A 27,571-nucleotide genomic window follows, 5' to 3' on the forward strand; every position below is an offset into this window, starting at 1 on the left:
ATTCCACATCACCATCTCAAGGCTATGTCCTTGGGGCAGCTTCTCGGAGCAGGGAAGGTGAGTGGAATGCACATTCCAAGGACAGAGGAGGGGGTGAGGAGCCTCCGATTGCTGGGGTCCAGCTCCAGGGTCAACCAGCGGTCACGTCCTCTCGATGACCTCCCCTACCATGTGACTAGGGACACAGAGGAACCGAATTTTTGTTTAATTTTAATTGACGTAAATTCAGTCGCTCGGCGGGCTCGTGGTTCCGGTGTTGGACAGGGCAGCTGACAGCGTGGATAGGACGGCAGTCTGGCGGGAGCGTGCGGGAGGCACCGGAAGGAGCGGAGGCGAGCACGCAGTCCAGGCAGCGGACCACTGACAGTGCCAGGCGGCCGGGCAGCGCGGGAAGACAGCTGGGAGCTGAAGGACAAAGGAACCAAAGATGATCTTACTTTCCCCTCCTCGGCCACCTGAGCCCTTCCTGTCGGTCAGATTTCCCCAGCTCATCTTTTTCTCGCTGGCTCTCCTCACGCTCCCTCCCTTAGCTGCAGTTACCGCGGAGCTCTGTGTTAACAGCGCCCAGGTTCCTCCTTACAGTCTGAGCTTTTCCCCCCTCAACCTCAGACCTTGATATCTCCGCTCGGAAATCTCACGATTCTTAGGTGTCTTCCCCTCCTAGCTGTGCTGCTCTTCCGGTTTTGTGCACTTTGGTAAATATACTCACCATCCCCTCAGTGGCTCAAGCCAGATACCGCAGAGTCCTGCTGACCTCGTTTCTGACGTGCTGTGTCTTAGTGTAAGTCACGGCTTGTCTGTCCCTTCGTCTTCATTTCTGTTGCTACCCCCTCAGACTAGGTCGCTTACTACCTTTCTTCCCTGGACCCTCACAGCCTCCCATTACCACTCTGCCACCCACTATCTGTTCTCTAAGCACTTCCTGAAAAGCAGAAATCAGATCATTTCCTTTCTTCTGCCATATGGAATGGAGTCCCCCCACCACTGTTGCTTTATCTGTAATATTACAAAATATCACAGGATAAAGGGTTAATTAATTTCAGTTGATTTATTTAATAATATTTATCCGTTTAATATTTCTGTAACCCTATTAAGCAGGTACTTTTGGGAAATATCACTGAACTGTCCCCTGGAGCATATATTCTAGTGAGAGAAACAGACATTAATCAAATAATTACATGAATAACTACACAATTAAAATTGTGAGAGGTGACATTTAAGGAGGAATATAAGGTGCTCTGAGGGTATAAAAGGAGGAGACCTAAGCTAGCTGGGACCGACAGGGAAGGGTTTAGTAAGGAGGAGTTAGCTAGGGAAAGGGAGGGATTCTAGGTTGTGGGGGCTGCATGTGCCAAGAGAGAAGGGAAATACTTTACTTCAGTGGAATACAATGTAACCATTAAAAACATTAATGGAATACAGAACCTGACAACTGCATTGGGACAGAATGTGGTCTTAAATTTCCTAAGCCATCTGGAGCAGCTTTTGGAAAGCAACAAGACTGAACCTTTATAAAACTTGAGTAAGACGGTTCTGTTAAACACTTTTGACTTGAATGTAATCTCAAGTCAATTCAGCAAGTATCTGATGGCTTACTTTTCCTAGGGGTTATAGTTTAAAACAAAAAATCATTTTCTTCATTGTTATAATCCAATAAAAATGATAGTATGTATACATAAAAATAGTTTGACATATAGGTATTTTATCATACTATTATTATAATTTATATAATGCAAAATTAAGAGCCAGAATGAATAGTATAAAACAGTGATTCTAAAGGTTTTATTTCCTACACTTTACACTCTTAATAAAATATGGACCCCAAAGAGCTTTTTTTATGTGGGTATATTGGTACTTCCTATAGTAGAACTTAAAACTGAAAAAAATTGAAATGTATTAATTTACTTAAACATAACCAATGATAAACTCAACATACATTAACATAAAATATTTTAATGAAAAATAACTGTTTTCTTAAAACAAAAACATTAGTGAGAACGGTAGCATTATTTTATATATTTTACAGATCTCTTTAAGAGAAGGCAGCTTGATTTTTATATCTGCTTCTGCAGTTAAAAGTTGCAGTATGTTGATTTGGTTGAAGTATATGAAGTAGATCCAGCCTTACACAGATAGGTAGTCAGAAAAGAGAGGAGTTTTTAAAAGTCTTTTCAGGTAATTGTGGATATTCTTCTTTGATACTACACTATAACTCGACAGGTAGTAAGCATCTTAAAGGTTGGTTGTAATATGGAATGTGAAGCCATATCAACAAATTTGTTGTATATTGAAAACCTGTCTTGCATTTCGAATGAATCTTTACCCAAGCATAATTTTTATTACTATGCATAGAGCAGATGAAAATATTGGTTCACTGAGTTAAGTAGCTCTCACAAATGTTGACCCATTTCATTATACAATATGAAAAAATGACATTTGTTAACACACACCCAGTCTCATCAGAAACACTAATGAATATTGGGAAGCTGTCAAGTTCACAGTGGTGAATACAAGTTGTCCTAAATTCTAATACTTGCTTGGAATTTTATCATTAGCAATAAATATTGTCAGTTGTTTTTCCTGAAATGACAGTTTCACTTTGTTCATTTTCGGAAAAATATCTGCCAAATACCCAAGTCTAGGTAACTGAATTTTGTGTCAGTCATCTGTCAAGTAAAAATGGTATCTGTGGAAAAAATTGGCAACTCAAAAATTATACAAGCACTTTTCCTCCAGACAACCATCATACTTTAGTGTGCATCAGAAGTGCTTTATGGGTACTTCCATTTCTTCACACAGAATAGTGAAAAGCCGTGTACTCCAGGGTCAGGATTTAATAAAGTTAGTCATTGTTACAGCTTCCTCAAGAACATGTTTAAGGGAAGTGACTCTTTACTGTAAGTGGTGGTGGAGAATGTAACGACAACTAGTACAGTTTGGTGCTGCTCCTGAGTAGTGCTAAGACTACCCCCCATTGCTTTTGCACCATCACTGCAGATGTTAACATAGTGAGGAAGACAGATAACATCTTAGTATTATAAAAATGATTGTGACCCCGTGGGCCCCCTGAAAGGGTCTCAGAAATTCCCAGGGGTCCTCGGAACACACACATCCATTGGCATAGTGAGGGAGAGAGAAACGGGAACTTATTGTTGAGAAGAACTGAGTTAGAACTTGAAGCAGAACTAAGATTTGGATAGGTGGGAAGGAGAAGGGAAAGGGATTTTAGGAGGGGGAGTCATGTGAGTAAAGGAGTAGAGGCAGGAAGCAGCATGACGTAACCAAACCACTGATGACAAAGGACGGTTGAGTTGGAGGGTTTGGAATGGGGAGTGATAATAAAATATGGGATGTAATGAGATTATGAGGGATCTTGAATACCCACTGGAAATGTTTACACTTTTTCCAGGGGTCATTGGGAGTAACTGAAGGTTTTTGAATCCTGTGACTTGGACATGTTGGTTTAGGACCATCCTTTTGGTAGAAGTGTATAAGGTGAATTTGATAAACAGGACAACTGGATGCAAGGAGCCTGATTGGAGTATTAATTGTAATCTAGTTTGTAAGGGTCAAGAATGCAGGCTGGAGAGATGGCAATAGATGGAACAGGGTGAAATGTAGACTAATTGCTTCAGAGATAGAAGCAGTATGAGAACTAAAGAAGAAAAAGTCAAAGGTTACCAGCATATCATATTTTATAACCCCAATTTCTTGCCAAGGACATTGTTAGGGAATTGGACAAAAACTGTGTGTTTCTATATAAGGTCTCACATAAGACTTTTTCCTCTCCCCAAAATCAGAATGCTTCCTTTTTTTTCTGGTAACAAGAACTGGATCATTGAACACATTTCCTTTTCGCCCTGCTGCCAGGAGGCTTTGTGCCAAATGTCATGTTAAAATCACAACAGTTACAATTGTCCCAGTGGTTAGTACATTTTCTTCCTTCTATTTTCTCTGGCCCTGATTCTCTATCTCTATTTACAATTCATTAATCTTATTATTTTCACTCTGTTTGATGCCAGATGTCATAAGACCTCTTTTGAAAGAGATCGGTGGTGGCAGAGTCTTTTAGGATTCCTGGTACCAGTTCCAATTCGAAGGGGGTATGTTCCCCACCCCCACACACACTAAGCAATTCTCAGACACCAGTTGGATATCAGAGAATTCAACTCAATTCTGACACTATCTACCAGGAGATAGCATCAGATTCCAAAGGTTAAGGACTCAGTCCTACAAAATTACCTTCCACTCCCATTTGAGACTAGAGTGGCAAGCCCCAGGCTGTTACCAGAGCTTCTGACGAACTGCCTACAGATTGGAGGTTCCAACAACCTCCTTTCTAGGTTCAATCAATTTGCTGGAGCAGCTCACAGAACTCAGGGTAACGTTTACTTATATTTACCAGTTTATTAAAGGATATGAATCAACAGCCAGATAAAGAGATACATAGGGCAAGGTATGGGGAAAGAGCTTGGGGCTTCCATGTCTTCTCCAGGTCTGCCACTCTCTCCACGTCCCCACGTGTTCACCCACCTGGAAGCTCTCCAAACCTAGTCCTTTTGGTTTTTATGGAGGCTTCGGTGCATAGCCATGATTGGCTAAGTCATTGGCTGATTCAAACTCCAACCCCTTTCCCCTCCCTAGAGGTGATGGAGGGAACTGAAAGTTCCAACCCTCTAATCATATGGTTGGTGCTCCTGGAGCCAGTCCCACACCCTTGGGTGGGGTCCAAAAGTCATCATTAATAAGAAGACAACCATTTCACCTTTGTCTCTGAAGCATTTTCAGGACACGTGGATGAAGACCAAATACATCTGACAAAGAGATTTTGGTCATCTGAATAACAAAATATGTATTTCTTATAAGTCATTATATCACAGGGAGAGTAAAGTCATGATAGTATATTAACCCTTCACTTTTGTTCACTCATAGTGTAGGGCACTCTACATCAGTCACATTTTACTCAGAACTTTAAGAAAGCTAAAAACTCTGACGTACAGAACCAAAGCACCAAGGTTAAATGTCAAAGAAATTTGATAAATTCAGTTAATCTGGTTGTCCAATTCAAAGCAGATGAGAAGCAGCAAATAAGAGGGTAGTGAAATACCTATTAAAAATAGGTAAAGTGATACCAAAAGAGATGACTCTTCATAATCTGAGTAATGGCAGAGAAAGATGGAGGTGCAAATTCCTAGTGATTATGGATTATGTGAATGCACCCAACACAGCTAGTAATTAATAAAGAACTGTTACGTGTTAGAGAAAACCAACAACTCACAGTTCTTGAGCTTTTACCATGTTCCAGGCTCTGTGCTTTTGCTATTCATGTATCATTATACTTAATCTTCACAATAACCATGCATTTCTTTCTGTGATTTCCCCCTTTTCACAGATGAATAAATAGTTCTAAAGAAATAAAATATACACATAAAGGCACACTGCTTTGTGTGTGGCAGAGCTGTATTTTGAGATTGGCTCAACTGGATAACAAAGCTCATGTTCTTTATTCTTATTTGGGACTTCCTTCATTTTGACCTTCTTAATAATAATAATAGCAGTTAAGTTATGTTCAATATCCTTTTAAAAGATCAAAAAATACTATGTACTGTATTTGAGAAAATCTAGAGCATAAAAAAGTTAAAGTAACCCTTATTAATTGGTATAGGTTTATCTAAAAATACATTTCCTCAGAGCACTTTACTTCTTGAAAATTCCCAACAATTGATGGGAAGAGGATTTTGTAAAGTGTTATTTATTATTTACAGTCCGTTTCAAACATTTTTATGCCATTGTTTTAAATTAGTTCTATGGGCTTTTTTTTTTTAATTTTGCAAACATCTGTGCATTCTCATTTTCATACCACAAAGAACAGTTATTCCTGTAAACTGTTTGTGAATTAAAGGAAAGAAGGTAATATTTATATAAAACATTAACCAACTGATAGGTGTTGTCACATTGCTTTACTTTGCTGAGCACTAGATGCTCTGATTTTCTTTTCTTCCTCTTGCTTTGAATGAGCTTGTAAACACCAATTCTCGGAGAAGTAGTCTGAGAAGATTATGGCCAATGGATACATGGGACATAACAGTCCATGAGGGAGTGACTGTTGATGACAGGACTCTTGTGCTGCAAACTCTGAGCAGCTGAAAGCGAAAAATAACCCAGGGCAGTTCTTAGATGAGAAATGTCAACATCCTGTGAGAGATGAAGAGCCTCTGGGAGTGACGGATTGTAACTTTAAGGGAGTCTGCCGAAGAGGAATTGGACAGAAGCCTAGGAAAGAGCTTGACTTGTTGCCTTGGTTACACCCCCAGTGCTACCTTCCATAGTGTCTTCAGCTTGACAGTCTGAATAACGAGTTTGAAACTCCGTTTTCTGTTCATTCTCAGATTATAATCACCTTCTGTGAGGTAGGATTTTCTTTCAAAAGCATAAAATTTCAGGGACTGGTGATCTGGGTCACGTGTGACTCAGGTGACTGAAAAAAGGGAATAGTTCACATCGATGGATTTGGTGAATGAGAACTACCAGTAAATATTTTTGAGTCGTAACCAGTTAGTTTTCCAAGAACTGAAACTAGATATGTGAAAGCCACTTGAAATATGGTTGACTGTGAGGAATAGGAGGGTAGGTAGAGGGGAACCCTGTGGTTATGAAGTCACGTGAAAACTGTTGTTCCTTAAGACTGATGATCTTACAGTTGTGGATAGAATATTGTGACAGTCCATTAAATCATCAAGGATCTGGTTGTAGCAGTATTATTTTGGTTCTAACGGATTCCAGAATATAAGATTGGGAGTTATTTCTTAAAGGTCCAAAAAGTGTAATTAAGACAACCATCTTGCTAGGTGAGAAACCTATAGAACATTTTTCTCAAGAGGTAGTACAAACTGAAAATGCTAATAGATTCAAAACATGTTTAAGAATGTTAACTCCATAATGTGATATGAAAGCAAAAGCAGGACACTTTGGGGATATTGAAACCTTAAGAGGCTAGCCTCCAGGAGGATAATCGTTCCCTCTCAGAAATATTGTCTTAATACCACTTGACTTGTTTTATCACATCTATCACTTTATCTTTCCTCAGACTTTATTGGGAATATTTACAGCTTAATCTCACCCACATTTCACCAGTGTTACCATTATTGGATGCGAACTGTGCAAACCAGTGATGGCTGCTTCTAGAAAAGCATGAAAAAATCGCTATAGGCATTTTCACACTTTTTTTCTTTTTCTTTGTGACTTTTCTTGTTCCTCTTCTTTTCTGCAGATCACCTTTAAGGAACGCTAACCAGAGGTTTTAAAATGGCTGGAAAGTCTATGGAAAAACAGGAGAGAGAGGAAAAAAAAAAAAGTGTGGTCATGCTAATGAAAATCCCAATCCTAGTTCTCCCTATGGGGTTAAGGAAATGGTTCAACCAGAGACCCTGCCCTAGGAGGAGCCTCCCAACTGAGCGTCTCCCTGTAATTTTTCTGAAAGCCTGTTATCTACCCTAGTGACGGAACTCCTTGTAAGGAAGTTTTACTTTAAGAAGGTCATTCAAAGTTCTATTTTCATATTTCCTCAAGCTTGGTTCAGAAATCTGAAGACTATATAAAGTCATGTGAGAACTTCATTTGATAAAACTACTGTTTCCCTGGCATGGGCTGGAGGGGAATATTTAACAGTAATTATGCTTAAGGCATTATGCCTTTATACTCACCCAGCATCTGAAATGTGATGTTCTAATAATAGAACTCCAGAGTTTATTTTAACACGAGCAAAAGGAAACAAAGGCAAAATGTGTAGACCCAATCAGCAAGCTGTTGGCATGTGAATGTTCGTTCCCGTGTGTATAAACCAAAAAAACAGAAGCAGGAGCAGCATTTTAATCTACTGATCATTTATAAGTCAACTGTATCTATCCCTGTTGAGAAATGGCTAAAACCCATCAGTTCAGCTATTTGCGAGAACTAGTTATAGCCATTTACCAACATAAAATAGCAAGATTGTTTTTTAGGAATTTGTACATTAATTTTTAACCTGCAACCCAAAATCACTTATGAACTAGATAAGTATTAAGTTCTAAATTTTTTTCAGAAATTTTTGAGTCAAAATATATAAATGATATTTGGTAGTTATATGCACAGGTGGCATATAAACTATAACGGAAAGTATGTCAGCTTGGGGCAAGGATCTCTAAAATTCATATCGCACATTCCAGTTCAATGTCTGAATTTCAGAAAACATGTCAACATTGTTGAACCCAGGACTGATGGACGGTACCCTAAAATATTTCTTCCTTTTCTTTTTGGGACTTAGCTGGTAATTTTATGGGCGCCTTCTGTATTGCCATTTTCCCACTTGCCCCATTTGCCTACATGGTCTTTAGGATCTCATCAGTAAAACCCAAGAGAATCTACTGAATGGGGATTAAATAATAATATAGTTCAGTTAGGTCAAGAATAATAATTGGCATTTTACAAAAGCCGTAATTCAGTTGGGCAGTACCCATAAAAATGTTGGCACTCTCTAATTAAAAAGTGCAAATGAAAAAAAAGATACTTTGACTATCATGGGCAAAGTGAAAATAACTGAAATCTAGTGAGGGTGGGAAAAGGCATTTTCATACTCCTCTGGTGCAAGTATTCATTTATTATAAATATTACAGATGACAGTTTAGCAACTTACATGTCAAAAGCTCCTGAAAAGGCCATGCCACTTAAAATCTGCTTCTAGAATGTAGCCTAAGGAAATAGTAATTGAACATGTGCACAGATACATATGTACAAGGATGCTCATTGCATCAGTGTTTATAAAAGCAAATTGGAAACAATTTATATGTTCATCAGCAGAGGAAATGTTTATATTGTGATTAAACATAACACAGAGCTTTATATAAAGCTAGAAAAATGTCTATGATAGATGTTTATAAAACAGTATGTAGGGTATGGTACCATTTTGGTTAGTGTGAAAACCTGAAAGGAAATACTCCAAAATACTAAGTTCAGCTCAGCTCTGGGATGTGGGATTACATATGACTTATTTATTCCTTTTTACTTTTCCGTATCTTCAGAATTTTTTTGTATTGAGTATATATTACTTTTATCATCAGGGGGAAAAAGGTGATTTTTTTTTTTCCCTAAGAAAAAAGTAAACAGAGCTCATGCTACATGCAAGGCTCAGCAGAGAGCTCAGAGTGACCAAGACATGGCCACTGGCCTTCAGAAGTTAATAGTGTGGTTAACAGAGTGGGAAAGGAGACTCATTTGTACAAATATTCTGGGTCACTCTTGAGTACACCTTGATCATTATAGCATCACCATCAAGGGATCTTTGTGGAATATCCTGACATGCTTGACTCTAAAACAAACCAGAGTCCTAGTTCTGGATACACCTTCCTCCTGGAACGGGCCTTCTTTCCACCGACTTCCTTCCCATCAACATTCCTGAATGCCTGAGTCCAGTCAAAAACATGCTCATTCCCTCCAAGACACCAGTTACTGAGCTGACTTCTTGTTTGGCTCCCTTGTGTGTCCACATATTTCTCCTTGTCCCTGTTAACTAACAGGTTACTTCCTCTTCTTCTACCTGCTTTCCACAATTCAGCATCAAGCCTTCCATACTGGCAGTGCTTGGCATTTTTCTTTCTACTTTGCATTTTCTCACTATTACTTGTTTTTACCAGCTGAGGAGGGGACCTAATAAAAGAAGAGGATTTGTCCTGGTCGTTTTTCTCTCTACACAATTGTGTAAAGCAAAGAAATTCCACTATTACTTATGCTTTGAATCTCCCTGAATTCTCCTACAGTTAGGGAAAACACTTGAGAATATATCTCATAACTGTATGGCATGTAAATAAAATTTCATTGTGCTCCGTATTTTGTGAGATCTAAATATTTACATAAAGGCTTTTGCTTCTAAACTTTGGTTTCCCTAGAACTTGCTCTGTGCATGGATTCAGGGTTTACTGAAAAATAGAAGATCCAATATTTTCACTTTAGTTCTCTGCTATGATTAAAGTTTGCTTTTTTCCTATTGTGTCCTTCTTGGAATTAATTAGCTTTGTTTTACTGGTCTGAAAGACTGCAGAGAGTCACATTTTTTCCACATTCACATATCAGTTGCTCTTTAATTGTGTGTGTGTTTTGATACTGTTTATTTTTCATAATGTAATTCCTCAACTATTATTGTTAGGCATTACACCTTTCTTGCATCCTGCCTCGTATAAAGGATGAGACCATTACCCAAATAAGCTTGGACCACTCTCCAATATCATAGTAAATGACAGCCATATTAGGAATAGACTATTTGAAAGTTCTGGAGGTATAATCAGATGTCACTTGCTGTCCAGGGCAAGTTTCAAACACCCTTACACATAAAAGTTTGAGCAAAAATCCCAGTTGGACTGCTTTTTTATGCGGATCTTGGACAAATAAATTCAGCATTTTAAGCTCTAGGAATAGATGCCTCTGTTGTGGAATGGGACTTCCAATCTTGTTTTTGCCAGGTTATTTGAGGACCCGATTTGTGGACGCTTGAGAAGAATGAGATTGGACAAATGTTCAGCAGCAAGTCATTTCATGGTCTTGCCAAGTGCTGATATCGGGGATTCCAGGAGGCTGCTTAGTAAGATGGGCCACTCACACAGTGGTTTCCCAGGTCCTCTCTTACCCCAGCCCCTCTTTCTCCACCTAGAAGACAGACCTCATATGACCCTTCATATACCTGAAGCATCCTAGTCAAGAAGTGTAAGTCCTTAGGGGAGCCTGGGTGGCTCAGTCGTTAAGTGTCTGCCTTCGGCTCAGGTCATAATCCCAGGGTCCTGGGATCGAGCCCTGCATCAGACTCCCTGCTCAGCGGGAAGCCTGCTTCTCCCTCTCCCACTCCCCCTGCTTGTGTTCCCTCTCTCGCTGTTTCTCTCTCTCTCTGTCAAATAAATAAATAAAATCTTAAAAAAAAAAAAGTCTAAGGCCTTATTTCAGTCAGAGATTGCTTATGAGAAATTTTCCTACCAAGTAATTATTGGAAAATGCTCATCTTGGGACTTGTCTTTCTGCCCACTAGGACATTCTTTCTCAGTCTCTTGTCCTATAGTAAGTACAGAGGTCTCAGCCAGACCCAGGGATGGGACTGGTACCCACCCGTACGTCTTAGCCAATAGCAAAAAATTTTCAAGTTCTTAAATTCACAACTCTAGCTTAAAAGCACTGGGCACAGTATTTTGCTGCTTGCATTTTTTATCCTGATTTGGTTGAGGCGAATCCTGCCCTCTGGGGCTTTTTGTTGAAGGAGCCGCCCCATAAATAAAAGAGGGAAAGAAGCCAGCTGAGAGGAGGGAGGCCTGGATAACATCATTTGCATGATTCACACCTGACCTTCTTTCTTATTCCCTGTCCTGTTCTCCTCAGCCAAGCTCTTACTGCTCAGACCAGCGTGTCTCCTCTGTATTCCAAGTGTGAAATGTCAGAGGTAGCAGCCAAAGACAGAGGTGGTCAGGTCACTATTCCATAGTGGTTGGCAGCACGGGTTTTGATATAATGACGAATGAACATGGGTTGGTTTTTTTAACCCCTGCAGCCTTTAACTTAAAGTACCACATTAGGTCAGGTGGCCACCAATGCATAAATGAATGTTGGAGTGGTGGAATCTAGTATCCTTTGGACCGGTGAGGGCATTGGGTATTTTTGTATCCTTTGGGTAAATACCTAGTAGTGCAGTTGCCGGATCCTAGGGTAGTTCTATTTTTAACTTTTTGAGGAACCTCCATACTGTTTTCCAGAGTGGCTGCACCAGCTTGCATTCCCACCAACAGTGTATGAGGGTTCCCTTTTCTCCGCATCCTCGCCAACATCTGTAGTTTCCTGTGTTATTCATTTTGGCCATTCTGACTGGTGTGAGGTGGTATCTCATTGTGGTTTTGATTTGTATTTCCCTGATGATGAATGATGTCGAGCATCTTTTCATGTGTCTGTTGGCCATCTGGATGTCCTCTTTGGAAAAATGTCTTTCAGGGTTTTTGTGTCTCATCTTGGTGTCAAAAAGAGTAAAGATCAGGTTTTGAGTAGGGACCAAGAAAGGCAGAGAGGTCAGGACTTGAAATTCATCACTGAACAATCAAGTCGTTTTTAAAGAGGTTCATCACTATTTATCCTGAGAGATTATTAAAATTTTACTTCATTAAAGCAAAACTTTAGGAGAGGAATTCTTATTCTTTCCAATTTTAGTATATGTGCTGCCGAAGTGAGCACTACTTATTCTTTCCTGCATTGAGTTTCCCCCTTCTTCCCAATTGCCTAGTAGGAAGTCTTCTACCAAGAGATGGGAAACCTGGATTTCATAACAGCAGAAAACTGGCCTTCTATTTCCTGGCATTGCATTCCAGTAATACCATATCAGAGTTTGACCTAGTTATTTCATACAGACAGCTGATGCCATCATTGAGGCTTTTCTCCAGTGAGGCCATGGTCTTCTGTCACACATGAAAGACGTGTGTGCAGACCAGATTACGTGGGAGCTGTCTGCCAGCCCGTGCGGCCGAGCAAGGGCCGTGCGCGGGAGAGTGCCTGGAGCCATGTGCAGATGTGGTGCTCGTTCCAGGCCTCATTCTCCAGACCTTCACTTCACTGAGTCCGGCTGGATGCCACCAAGGGCAACAGAACGTGGGCTACAGAAAACAAGTGGCTTTTGTTCAAAGCTTTTCAGACATCTGTAATGATGACCAGATTTTTGTGACTGTTCCACCCCACCCCACCTCCCCTTTGCCATTCTGAAGAAATTATTCTTTTTTTTTTTTTTCCCACTCTACACAAAATTTTCCTCTAGCAGCCGCCCTTGCTGTCACCAATAGTAACATCTTCATTGAAAGGAAGAGAAATGGAAGGAGCCCAAAGTACTTTGTGGCTGAAATTTTGTATAGCTCTAAACACTTTTTAAAGCTGATGGATGTTCAGTAGCTGAAATTGTAAACAAAAGAACTGAGTAGTGCATCAGCCTAAGGCACGGATATGTCTGTTGTCCTGGCCCCTCGGTGCTCCAGCTAGGGAAGTCACACACAGTCTGTGGTTAGAATCCCTGGTTAAGTGCGACTGGCATGAGGGTGTGTTGAGTTAGGTTACACCAGCAGCCTGCACTCCACAGGTGAAGTAACCTGCTAAATGGGAGGCGGCTTGACTGCTAGCAAGAAACCTTCACCGGTTCCCTGGTGGAAAAGAAAAGAATGACAAGTATCAGGTTGTATACAGTCACCAAAAGATCGATCTTTTCAAAAGTGTGAAGAAAAGGAAGAAGGGGTGGTGGTAAAATTAGGTGATTTTTGTATGAATTGATGCTAAAGTACAGAGAAGAATTAATCCCATTTAGTGATTAAGTGGTTCTACCAAATGACTACAGAATGCAATATCCCCATGAGTTTTTAATGAAAAAAGAAGTTAAAAATTTAAAAATACTACTTATCAGTTAAAAAGTAGTCTGATTCTTAAACAGCAACAAAATTCACATCAGCATCCCCACAAGCTGTGCGAGAAACACAAACCCAAGTCTTTGCTTAGAGCAAATTAAAACAATTCTTTCCAAATCCACATGGTAATAAAGATTGTTTAAACTCTGTTAGGTCTGTGATGTGACATTATTTCTTTATTTTTAAGCCATAAGGCTTTTAAGCTCTAAACTAAAGGCTCATTTATTGTTGTTGCCGGGGTCATTTGTTTATTGTTTTATTTGCTAGAAGTGAAGGGCTATCTCTTGTGGATTTGGGAACAGATACCAACAACCATTGTAGCTTTTGTGTTTATCGAAGCATCATCTGGTGTATGTTTAATGTTCTAAAGTGGTGCCTTCTGTAAAGTGGTGAGGTCCAGAGAGGTCTTGAAAAATGATGAAAAGGTTAGAAAATATGACTTAGGGAGGATGAGATTTTCATAAACAGTGCTTCGTCTTCAATTTTTCTTCTTCCTAAATGAAGAAACTAAACTTCACTCCTCCAGATAGGCACCTCTGGTTACCGTGTTTATTTACAAAGTGATACTCCTTTGCTGTTCAAGGAGGGAATAATTCTGAGATGATTGTGTTTACATACAAAATACTGATATATTCCCATGTGTTTGTAGAATAATCCTAAACTGCTCAGTTCAAGGACTTCTTTCACCAAGAACATGTTATGCTTGCAAAGATCATGGTGACTGTGACCTCTTAGTTAAGTAACTAGCAATGGATTTTTTTTTGTCTATAAACACACCGATGTACCTATTAAAACTAGAAAATAAACAATTATAAATGGACACTTAAAAATTACATTAAAATTTGTTTTCCCACACAGGAAGAATTTAATGGAAAACCCGACTCCCTCTTTTTTAATGATGGTCAGCGAAGAATCGACTTTGTTCTAGTATATGAAGATGAAAGTAGAAAAGAAACCAATAAAAAGGGTTCAAATGAAAAACAAAGGGTAAGATTTTGTGTGTGCTATTCTCCTTTTCATTTCTTATTATACTGTGAAGTGAAAAAAAAAAGTGCTGTTTTTATGTAAGCAATAAAGTGAAACTGGTGTTTGAGATATCATGTACCAAACATGCCTTCATATTTTCTCTGCTCATCATTCCCTCAAGGCATGTTAACAAATTTTTTTTTTTTTTAAATATGAAGCAGAAACATCCTCAGGTGCTTAACCTCAGTGGGTTTCACAGCTGAAGGCAGACTTTCTTCTAAGGAATTGTACTTTCTATCTGTAGAAGAGATTTACATTAAAAGCATACTTGGCTATTTGCTACAAGGTGGGAGAGGAAGCTAATGATTAATAATGACAGCAAGTGTAGTAACAACTAGCATTCAGGGTGCTCTCATGGATGGTATGAGCCTCATGCATGCATTGTCTCACTTTCTTTTCATAATAACCTATGAGGTGCATTCTATTATCGTACCGTTGTAGATGACAGAAGTGACCCTGAGGTTAAATGATTGCCCAAGGTCACCAAATCTAGGATGAGAAATAGTGAAGCCATGGTTCACGATTCTTGTCTTGAATCGAGAACCCACGCTAGTCACCTCTCCCATTTTCTGTCACTTCCCTTCCTTTTTATCCATTACCAGTTAAGCTGCTCCTTCATCCCTTTCCTTTTCTTCAAGCTCTTCTAAATGACAAGACTATTTTTATCTTGCGATAGTAAACCGTTTAGTAGGCTAGGGTTATAACAAATGCCTGGATCTTCTTTACCTGAACCGAAACTGTATTAAGCTGAAACAGGACAAAAGGGAGAGAGCATACATGTGTCACTGTTTCCCACTTTGAAAATGACTCCCTCATTCTTTGTTTTGTTTGTTTGTTTGTTCTCACCTCTATGCTATTATATACACACAACTTTAATTGTCCCTCTCTGGACTTTTTCTCTGAAATACATCATTCCTAAATCTATTGATTTCTGCCCATTCTTTCAAACCAGCTGATGAAATCTGCTTAAAATGAAGCAATCGTGCCTGTTTTGTTTTGTTTGTTTATTTTGGAAGGGATAAGTTTAGAGATCTGTATTTGCATGGTATCACAGAGTAAACCCAGGCATTGGAACTTGACATTCAAATTCTAATTCTGTCACTCCAATTATTTGGAGTAATTCTAGTTGATATAACAAACTGAAGTATAGTGGCTTAACACAATAAAAGTTTACTTATTGCTCATGTCAAGTCAGATGTGGCATCCCTGTTTGGCAAGATGGCAAGATGGGTTGGGGGGAGGGCCTCTGTCCTTTGCAATCACTCAGGGACTCAGGCTGACACAGAAGCTTTGCCATATTCAACAGGTAGTTTCTAAGATCATCCTGGGCATTAACATAAATAATAGTTTAAGAGAAAGGATGGAGAAAATACTTGTGCTTCTTTACCACTTTGGCCTGGAAGTGACAACATCAAGTATGCCACATTCTGTTGGTCAGGACTCAGGAAAGTGGAAAATGTCATTTCTGACTGGACAGCCATTTCTCCACCGGAATGCCACACTGTGGAAGGAGAACATGAATCTTTGGCGGACAGCTGGCTTCTTGACCACAGCTGTTAACTGGCTATATGACTTGAGTGAATTTTCTGATTGGTATCCTGTTTTATTATTATTTTTGGAATGCCTGTTATTTTTACATTTTGGCTTTTATAAAATCAGGGTATGTCTTACAAATGACATATCATAATTTCATTGGCTGAATTTTTCCTACTGATATGTAAAATACTTGTTCATCACACAGTGATGACATCTTAGATTTAGGAAGTGAGATCCAATACCCAATCCATAGGATTGTGGCTAGGATTAAGTAAAATATTATATAGAAATATTATATAAATTGTTAGCACATATTAGATAGTCGATATTAATTCCTCTACCTTTTATTTCCAGTTTTCTTAAAACAGTGTACTAATACGAAAAGGCATGACTCCTCTTTTGTTACTATGTAATTTGTATGTATGGATGGATATATATGTATATATAAATTTACTAGAGTAATATGGCTTAGAATGTTTTATCACTTTCCTGTGGACACCAAGATATATTATGTGCAGTCATAGTCACCATCAAATATTCATTAAGCATCCATATGCCGGTGGAACTGCACTGAGCGCTATATAAAGTAAGTTAAACAAATCTAATCCATTAAAGTGTAAAGGAGACCGTTCTGGTTTTAGACAAGAGCTTCACTGCCATGGTGAAGGGGCCCCAGAGCTGCTTACATTATTAACAAGTGCTGCATTAGTTTTACACAGAAACATAGGTGCCAGGGTAACTCTCATAAATCAGGAGAAAAAAAAAAATCATCATTAATTTGTCAGTCTCTGAACTCAATGGATAGATGTACCATGATGTTGGTTTTTATAAGCCGTGCTTGAAGTGCTTTGAGTCTGTTTTTGTACATATTACTTAGATTCCACCAGAATTTAAAGCTCAGCTTTGGAATCACATATTTATTAATCAGAAAAATATTTGTGAGTTCCATCATGCCCTCTGTCAGGCCTTATTCAGGATTTAGGACTCCACCAAAGAAAGGCAGTTTCAAAATCCTGTTTTCTTTGAGAGAAAAAAAAAAAATTATGTCTAAATCATACTGATTTCCTAAAGTTAACACCAAGGTAGACTTTGCCAGTGTCTGATCTAATGAGTATTGTTAAGTACTTTCTAGAGATGGAGAAAGAGAGAAGTGATAGGGCCACAAAACATAGAGGAGTAAACATAGAGGAGTAAAAGGCTGCATCTTCCCATGAGCAAAAGAGAAAATATTTTTTCTAGCCAGATCTCCAAATAGCATGTCACCTTGTCCTACTATATTAGTGAAACTACTTCAGGAACTTCACACCTTCCTTTAAAAAGTATAAATCGTTTACATTTAGATTAGGCATGGGGAATGACTGTAAGTTGTTTCAATAATATGTGCCCATTTAGCCCGCTGTCCTTGGCACTGAATCACTTTGAATGTTTTTTTACTGCAAGAAACAGGAAAACCAAACTCAAAATGGCTTAAGTGCTAAAGGAAATAATTTTCTCACTTACGAAGTAGCCTAGAGATAAAATCATTTCTGGGTTAGGTAATTCACTGGTTTAAAGAGGTCATCAGGAATTCATCACATCCTTCTGCCCTGCCATCCTCAAATGTTGCTGTTCTTAAACTGACTTTACCTTGTTACAAGATAGCCGTTGTACTTCAAGGCACCTGGAGGTGGGAATAGGGAATGCCCTTTTTTAAGGGGGAGGAAAGCTCCCCCCTAGAAAGGGCCCTAAGCAGATTTCCCTTCACAGTTAATTGTCTATCACGGGTCTGTTCCAAAAATGACTGTTGGCAAGAAGAATGGAATTACTTAGCATCATTAGCATAGACAAATGAAGATGAGTCTTTCATCTCTTAAATTGCCTGATCACCCAATACCTGAGAAAGCATCAGGCTTTTCTTAGTAGTAGAGAAGGGAGAAATGACTGTTTACTAGGTAGCCAGCCATGTCTGGCACAGCACATGATTAATTGTATCTAAATATGTTCAATGTACATTGGGAAGAGCAAAGATGTTCTAAATGAAACAAATGTCTATATTTTTCTCCAACTGTTTCTGCTCAGTTTTGTCAGTAATGTTTCTTCCACTTCCTTTTCCTAGACCTGCAAACAAGTGGCAGAGTCGATCTATTTAGAATTTTGTTTTGTATGACACTTGGTGTCCCTTTAAACAGATGAGTTTATGACCAAGTAAAGGTATAATTCAGGTGATAGTAAAGAGGGTGGAGGGGTCAAGGTAGCACAAAGACAGTATGAGCAATCCTGAGTTAAGTGTATTTAACTTTCTGTCTGCACAGTCCATTCCTAAAAGTTAATGGAAAACTTACTTCCTTGAAGCTGATGTAAATTTCATATATGGAGATGTAAATTTGTATTTCATATCTGACTTTAAGAATTCTTTAGTAGGTGGCAGAAGGATCTGGCCAGTGGAGGTCATAGCATAAGAGGTTTTTAAGAAATGAGCAATCAAATTAAATTATATCCTTTAACTTCAAATAATGTGAGACAACTAACTGATTGGTTACAGATCCTGTGAGCTTTTAAAACTGTTGTCCATTGTTTTAGATGCGTTATCATGAGGCTGGAAATGTTTGCCTAGAAGCTGGATGAGATCTCTTTGGACATGTTTCAAAGTTCATCAAAAAGTTCTAGTACAGTGAATATATTACATCACTCCATTTACTGAGGTCTTACATTTTTTAGTAAACTTTTATAACAGTGTCCATGAAGATCTTGTACTCTTTTTTTTTTAGTTTTAGGTGTACAGTTTAGTAAGACTCAAGACTTACAATACCCAGTGCTCATCACAGGTGCACTCCTTAATCCCTATCACCCATTAACCCATCCCTCCACCCACCTCCCCTTTGGTAACCATCACTTTGTTCTCTATGGTTGAGAGTCTGTTTCTTGGTTTGTCTCTCTCTTTTTTTCCCCTATGATCATTGCTTTGTTTCTTAAGCTCCACAGATGAGTGAAATCATATGGTATTTGTCTTTTTCTGATCTTGTACATTTTTATTAAATATTCTTATTTTAAAATTTTATTGATATTTTAAGAAGCATTTTAAACTGTGGTTTGTGATTTATTGTGTTTTAAAAAATTTCATTGATTTTCATAAGTTCTACCTAGAAACCTTGATAAACTCTTTTTTTTTTAATTTTTTTAAAAAGATTTTATTTATTTATTTGACAGAGAGAGACAGTGAGAGAGGGAACACAAGCAGGGGGAGTGGGAGAGGGAGAAGCAGGCTTCCCGCTGAGCAGGGAGCCCGATGCGGGGCTCGATCCCAGGACCATGGGATCATGACCTGAGCCGAAGGCAGCTGCTTAACCGACTGAGCCACTCAGGCGCCCCTTGATAAACTCTTTTTAATTCTAATAGTTTCCAATGCATCTTTTAAGTTTTCTCAGAAAAAGACCAATTATCTGTGAATGGTGAGAGTTTTGCTCTACCTTTGCCATTTTTATACTTCTTTCCTTTTCTTGTTGAAGTGCAACGGCTAAGACCTCTTGAATAAAACCAGTGATGCACAGTAGTCACCATTATAGTGTTCCTGATTTTATTGGGAATGTTTCTAAAATTTCCCCAAAATATCACACCTGCTATAAGATTTTGGTAGTTTTCTTTAAAAAAGCTTAAGGAGTCCCCTTCTAGTCCTGGATTGCTAGGAGTTTTTATGATAACTGAGTTTTAAATTTCATAAATGCTTTTTTTTTTTAATCTGTTGAGGGATCACATGGCTTGACTTCTCATTAAGTCTTATGTGTATTAAATGTATGGTTACTGTGGCTAATAGACGATAATTAACAGTATGGATAACTCAAAAATCATTTATTATTGACTCCAGCTTGCAATGTATAATTTTCCTAGTCATTAGCTCCCTACATATGCTAATACTACAATAATATAGTTTATTTATTTATAATTCATTAAAAAGTGTTTGAAGTCACAGAAATAACATCAAGAATAAAAGTAGTTAAATGAGAAACACAGAGGGACAAATGTAAAGTCCAGGAAAATAAAATGAAGCCATGTGTCAGAGTAATAAACAAAATGATTTTTTTATTAACCATAGGTCCTATTCAGAAGTTAGAGTTCAGCTGTAAATTTGCTTCTGAGTTTCCTAGTAGCCAAAGAAAATGGGAGATGTTATGTATTAATAACCATATGTTCTAAAGTTTTAACACAATAAAAACAGAACTGTCCAAAAGAAATGTAATGTTCTGAGGATCTCCCAGAAAGAAATGTATTCCATGGAGCCTCATAAAGGAGAAGACATGATTGAATAGACTTAACATTGGCATATCTCCTCCAAGTTGAAGAAATAAAAGGATGGCAGAAGGGGATTAGGAAGCATCAGAACAGAATAAAATATTTCCTGGAAATGACATGTTTGCCACAGATAGTCCATGAATTGGAAACTTAAGGCTTATATTAAGATAGGTTAAGAAGAAATGATGGCAACCAGTGTTGGCTGGTTTTACCTTCCCAGATAACTTTTGGTACGTGTCCTCTCTTCTGTTTTAGGGAGCAAAATCCAGTCTAACTTCAGTTCTCTAGCATTTTAGACTAAGGCAGAGAGCTCTTCTTTATATTTTTATCTCCTTTCTTTACACCCTACTTGCTTATACTAAGATTGTAGGTTAAAAGGAATAAAGTAAATTAGAATCAGCAGTTTCAAATTACAGCTACAAAATGTGTTGCTGGTATAAGCATGTTTGGTTTTATTTTTGAGTACTCAGCACAAGAGCAATGAATCCAAATCTTGCTTCCTATTCCTCAAGTGGAAAGTGTCCTTGGGCCCAGTCCTTAAAACAGACAAAAAGATCAGTGAAATCCTAAAAAGTAAAACCTGATTATTCCATTTCATCTCACAAAGATATGGAGAACAGAAAATCCTTTCCTTTCTCTCTGATTGGTCCTTCTGAGATCTGGCCTTAGGTTTGAATGAAGAAGCTGTCATTTGCCCTGGGGATCCCAAACAGTCACCTGTATCTCACTTTTTAAAAGGCACAAGATTAGGAGAAATCAACTATACTAAATTTTCATAAGGAATAGGCTTGAAAGGGATAAATAATCACAAAAGAGCAGCTGCTGTATGCATAGAGAAGGTGTGTCTTAATGGTATTTCTTAACTTTGATAAGAGGCATCTGCTTTACTCACTGAAAGTAGATTGTTCAGGCAGCGTCCTATACCTACTGAGTCAGAATCTGAGTCAGAATCTCCAGGAGTGGGGCCAGGAAAACTACTTTAAGCACGTGCTCCAAGTTGTTTGTGTAAAAGTAAGTACGTTTGGAAAGCATTGCACTAAAATGTTTATAGTAGTTATCTCAGTAGTGAGTTTTTATAAGTTGCTTTTTCTCCCCTTCTCAGAAAATTTCTGTTTTCTAATTTACCCACGGAAAGCATTTCTTTTGTAATTACACCTAAAATGTTAATTTAACAACGAAATTCAGAAGTGAAGTTCAACTAATACTCACTTCCATTCCATGCTTATTATTTAGAATGCTCATCTTTTTTCTGTCCCCTAGAGAACACATATTACCTACTTGAGTAAATTCCTCATCAGATTGGTCCACTAACATTAAATGTTTTATCACCAACATGTGAATTTAAATTAAGTCCCAATTATTTATTCCGCTTACCGCACCTTTTTGAGCACATGATATATAACTAATAAATAGTACTTAGAGTAGTTAGTAATTTTTTGTACAAATTAAGTACCTTTAACTTATTCCTTATTCATCTTTGTAGGCTTAACAAAGATTGGCAAGTTGAAAAATACACTGACAGTACCACCAGTACTTTGCCTAACAAAGTGCCTAACAAACACTTGAAATTAATCTATGCCTATATTTCATTAATCCCAACTGATTTGTGCTTCATTATCATTACAGTGTGTCCAGTAATTTTACTTCATAGGCATTACAATCCTTGTTTTTTTATCCTGCAAAAGCTGGGTGACATAAAAAAAATGGTAGATTGGTGTTTACAATCAGTATTATTGCTGTATAATTCACAAGCCAGTCCTCTACACAATGACTTTATTAAGCTAAATGAGATGTGTAATCTAAGGTGCTTAGGGGCAGAAAGCTTCCTTAATTATGCCAGTCTGTCCTTTGTGATTTTGATTGCTCTTATTCTTTATTTCTCTGACAGCTGTATTAACCTCTCAGAAGAGATATGAATAAAATTCCAGTTTCTAGGCTGAGATAGGTACTCTTATCCTTTTTTACTTTGAACCCCCAGCACCATTCTCCACCAGCAGTAATAGAATCACATCCATCTTTTTCGTGATGTACACAGGTCCTCAATGATTACAGTCATTTTGGATTTACTAGAATTAGGTTTAAAAAAAAAAATCCAGGTTGCAATGCCAATAAATTTGTTCCCCTAGAGACAGAAGAATTTACAGCACAGTCTAAAGTATGACTGGGTGTTTTTCAGAACCAAAGAGCCTCAATTGGTTATTTTGTGCTGCTAAATACAGACCATAGACTATAGAACATAGTTTAGGTTCATAAATGTAAAGTTTTTCAATAAGGCACATAGATAATTTTTAGTTAAAAAAATGTGTGACCTCGTATTTTTTCAACAAATATTTATTGAACAATGGCTGTCAGTCAATATGCAATATTAATTTTGTTTCATTTTTAACATGGAAGACAGCTCTACCCTAATTTTTTAAATGTCAAGAACATTGTTACTTATCTAAGTGTAAATTCTACAAGGAAGTGAAGATGATGATTTCATATTAAACAGATTGAAGCAATCTTTTCTTAAGTAATCAGTCTTTTCCTGATATGTGCTTGTTTGACAAATACAGCACATATGCTAATTTACTTTAGCTACCTGACAAACCAAGAAAACTGGTTTGATCAATTTTTAAAATATTCCACTAGTTCTTTGTGAATTGCCTTGCCAAAGGAAAATAACAAGAACTGTCTTATTAAAGTAACTCCAAGGTGATAGATTAACATGTTTAAGCAAATAAAAATGTCCTATCCTTGATTCAACTGTTTAAGTATTTATAGTGAGTGGTAAAATAGAGGACATTATAAACCAGCTGCAAGGTCTGCCAATTATCTTGAGAGAAATCAGGTAAATATCTCAGGAGTTCTTTATAAAGAACTAGATAAGAACTAAAATAGGATAAATTAGTACAACCTTTCTGGAGGGCAGTATGGCAGTACATATTAAAGAACTTAAAATTGCATACGCTCTTTGATTTAACAATTCTGCTTCTGGGACTTTATCCTGAGGAAATAATAATGGATGCACAAAGACTGTTCTACAAGGATTTTTATGATAGTGAAAATTAGGAGCAACCTAAATATCCAACAATTTGAGATTTGTTAAATAAATTATAGTACATCTCTCTGAGAGACTATTACCAAGCCATTAAAATGAGATGGAAGAAAAGTATTTCTAGGGTTTTCTGCATCTTTGATACTCACATGTGCTATACACTCTTGTCAGTGACCTCCCTTATTATACACAGAAATGAGGGAAAAGTGAGGAGATATAAAGCTGTGTTCACAACTTTCAGAGAGTGAAGAGGGGACACACACACACATTCTGTCTCACACAGATACACACATATATCAGATATCAAAGAAGGACCAGGATGACCAAGTGGTATAGAAGAGTGAAGAAGTGGGAGAGCTGAGTAACTCAGCATTAAGATCCATTTCTTGGAGTTCCAGTAAAACAATTTCACTGGTGTCCCACTGAAGGATTAGGGGGTCACTGGGTGGAAGGTATGGAGGCCAAGTGGATTGGGTTGCCTTTCTTGTTCAGATATTTGGCATTAAAAAAGAAGAGGTGAGCCTCTAAGGCCTGTAGGGGAGAGAGGGTTTTGTGTGTGTGTTTTTGTGTTGTTGTTATTTTGTTTTGTTTTGTTTTTTGTTTGTTTTTCAGGAATAAGGGTAGTTGAGCATGTTTGCAGAAAAAGAGGATATAGTAATGGCTAACATGTCTGTATGGCTTATTATGTGTAAAACATGATACTGTGGACTTTTATACCCATGATCACATTTAATCCCTAAGAAAACCTCAAGGTGAAGTTATTTCTTCTCCTATTTTTGAAATGAAGCCACTGATGTTTGTACGATTTAAGTTCTTTTGCCCAGTGTCACAGAATCTGGATTTGAATTTTGATTCTGAACCTAATTGTTATGCCATTATTTTCCAAAAGGAAAACCAAAACTGGAAGGGCTAAAGGGGCTATTTGGTAGACTAAAATCTGAAAGGAGAGAGTCCCATGAAGGCAGTAAAGAGTTGTAGCCTCAATTTAGTATTCTATAGAGGAGGAGGTACGTCGCCTACTGTTCAGCATGTTGCAGTCATGGTGATGCAGCTGATACAACCAAGACAGGAGTAGTTTGTGTTTTGTATGTTAGATAACAGAACTGCCCTCCTATGGGGTTGGTTCATTTCCAACTCTCTAAACCCTCCCCCTTTGTCCTCTAGTAATTCAGACTCCAGGGTGTCTGGAAATCACTTCATACACTAGATGCCCCGAGCTATCTGGTGCTAGTACGTTCCAGAATTAAACCATATCTCTGTCATATCCTGTAATACTCGTAAGTAAAAGTTAATGGAACATTTTGGGGGGCTCAGGAAAGGAAAGCTTAGTTGCTACACTCAGTAATTTGTATTCCTCAATCCATTCCTACATAACAGGCAACCATCGATCCACTATCCACTCCATTCATTCATTCATCAGACATTTATTGCATGTTTATTCTATTATAGGTCTAAGTGCTGAGGATATCAAGATTAAAAGACATCTCTAGAGGCAAGGATGGTAATTGAAGAGTAGGTAGGGCCGTGGAAGGATTTAATATTGTTAAGGATGGGAAACATTTTAAGTGTTTGTTGGCTGGGAGTAAGAGCAACGAAGAGGAAAGAATAAAGAGAAAAAGAGAAGATATTGCTGAAGCAAACTCAAGAAGAGATATGAAAAGGATGCAGTCTTCTGACCCCAAGAAGATAGATGGTATCTAGCTGTAGATAGAAAGACACCTGCAGGAGTTCACATGAGTGGCTGCCATTTTCCCTGCAAGGAAGGAAGCAAGGTCACTTGCAGAGTGTGCTGGTCTGGAGTTGGGTGTGGAGTGTGAGGAGCTCCTTGAAAGTTTGGAACAGCTCCCTGGTGGATGAGTAGGGGCCAGAAAGGAGACGGCTTTGTATCATAGTGGACCTAACTGTAGTAGTAACCATGAATTTGTAATAAGGCCAGTTAACACAGTTATATGATTTCTTTCTGCCAGCACTTAATTATTAAAATAGCTGTTTAGCCACTGGAGAAGTTCCTCTTTTGACTGATTCTCCTGCTCTTCTAACTAGAAAGGCATTTGTCTACAAGAGTGAGCCTTCACACTCTAACTGAAATTATTCCTGACTGACTTTGAAAGGATACAGAAGACACAGTCATGGATCCTGCTAATGAGACAGTCTGGGTTGCCCTTGTACAGACTCGGGATGAGTCGTCTTCCCCGAAGGAGAGGAAGGCAGAGTGTCTGGTGTACTCAGAGCACCCACTCCCTCCACTGTACAGGGATGTAGGTTTGAGGCTAACAACTTTTCCCTAGTTCGTGGTGACTGAACCAGTCAGGATTCTTGCTGGCAAGTAACAGAAATGAGCTCTAACTTAAGCAGACAAGGAATTTATCAGAAGAATGTTAGGGAGCTCATAGGTTCTTCTGAAGGCTTGGATGAATAAACCTGGAAACCAGGCAGCTAGGAGCAGTGCCCCAAATCCCACCGCAGAGCCATTCTGGGAAAGAAAGCATGGTTGCTGCCCAGAGCACTGCTGGTACCACTGACCAGCAATGGTGCCCCAAATCTGCCATGACCTCTACTTCTGCTACCTCGGGAACTGGCATTCACTTTCCCAACCACCCTCGAATGAGTTCTGCTTGGCCCAGCTTCTTTGTGTCACTAGCTTCTGAGTGAGAGTCTGGAGTGGTTGGTCTGATTGACAAGGCCCAGCTCATGTGCAAATAGCTGAACTTTACAGGAGACCAGGAAAGAGAATGAATGTGTTTTTCTCTGCTATAGTGGGCATGGGCTCTGGGGAGAGTTGAAATATTGGGTGGCCATAAAGAACAGCAAATGCCTGTTAACACTGTCATGAAACACATGCATAAAAGTTTCAGTCCTTCTGTATCAAGAGAAGGTCTTAGATCACTGGACACTGAGTTTCTCTGTAGTTCCCCCCATAGCAAACTATTTTAAATTCTTTGAATTTTCAGTACCTGAAGGATGCTCTCGGGAATGTTTGTAGAAGAAATTAATAAGCATTTGTTGAGTATAGTCTTTCAACAAGCATGTATTGGGCATCTACTCTGTGCCAAGCAAGCACCATGTTGAACATTATTTGCAGGATCATAAATGCTTTTATTTTCTTTTTTATTATTTATTTACTTATTTATGCGGAGAGGCAGAGGGAGAGAGAGAATCTTAAGCAGGCTCCATGCCCTGTACAGAGCCCAGAGATCATGACCTGAGCCAGACATTTAACCTACTGAGTCACCCAGGTGCCCCTCAAAAATGCTTATTTTAAGCAGTAGTGAAGAAAGAAGCAATCAGGCACGAGAACTGGACTACCATGCAAGAATCAAAATGCAGGTTAAGATCTAGAATGAAGAAATACTACCTGTATAGAAGCAGGATGAGTCTGAAGCAGCTTCCCAAGCTGAGGTCGGGGATATGGCAGGTCTGGTTGCTTGTTCATGTTTAGGGTAGTTGTAGCACTTGCTGATTTTTCTCTAAGTGACTATTGCATGCTCAAATTGTAACAAGCAATTAAAGGTATTACATTTGTAAAGCTCTGGCATGTTGTAAGTACTGTATCACATCATTTATTAAATAAAAATGAAAGCAATATTCTGTTTCTGATAATTCCACAAAATATGTTAGGGATTCCACTTGGACTCAAATTTAGCCAAATACTAGGTGTATTTTTTCACCTTTTGGCCTCAGGGCCTTTTTCATACAACCGCCATCTGCTTTCTATTTATTAGCTGCTTTCCATGTTCTGGGCACTTTGATAGCAGCTCAGCCTCTCCTCTGCCCCTTGGCAGTTGGCAAATTGTGAATGGCACTCTCTGGGCAAAGTGGTCTTGACTGCCAGATCCCCTGGATTACCTAAGCCATGATCCACTAATTCCTTTATCTTGTTAACTGCTCAAGTTAAAACAAGTTTTTGGGTTTTTTTGGTCCAGCTTTTTCAGTTGTCTTTGGTGGGAGAATTGGTCCAGTTAATCTTCTGTGATGACTAGAAATGGAAATTCTAGTTTATGTGTTTTATGTGGTTTAAATCATACAATCCTCATGAGAACCTCAAAAGGAAGTTCGTGAGGCTTTCTCCATTCTATAGAGGAGGAAAGTGAGGCACAGAGAGTTTGTTTCCTGCCAAGGGTCAAAGAGCTGGTAAGTGATGGCACCAGAATTTGAACACATGCAGTCTGGTTTTAGAGTTTGTATGCTTAACCCCTGTCTTTACTCATTTTTCTGCTTTCATGAAGCAGTATAGCTGTTTCATCAAGGACACCAAAAGTGTTCTTTT

At 38.5% G+C, this 27,571-nt stretch overlaps 1 protein-coding gene across 3 annotated transcripts in view; it reads left to right on the plus strand.

Moving 5' to 3' along the window:
• The window catches only part of ANO6 (anoctamin 6), a 187,741-nt gene that overhangs the window by 87,192 nt on the left and 72,978 nt on the right, over nt 1-27,571 (plus strand). For all 3 annotated transcript variants that reach the window (XM_078075914.1, XM_036080053.2, XM_036080054.2), the window contains one exon: nt 14,298-14,426. In XM_078075914.1, the coding sequence (XP_077932040.1) occupies nt 14,298-14,426 (129 nt within the window). The remainder of the gene's footprint in view (nt 1-14,297; nt 14,427-27,571) is intronic.

The sequence above is a fragment of the Halichoerus grypus genome, chromosome 6, assembly GCF_964656455.1.
Source record: "Halichoerus grypus chromosome 6, mHalGry1.hap1.1, whole genome shotgun sequence".
Taxonomy (NCBI): Eukaryota; Metazoa; Chordata; class Mammalia; order Carnivora; family Phocidae; genus Halichoerus; species Halichoerus grypus.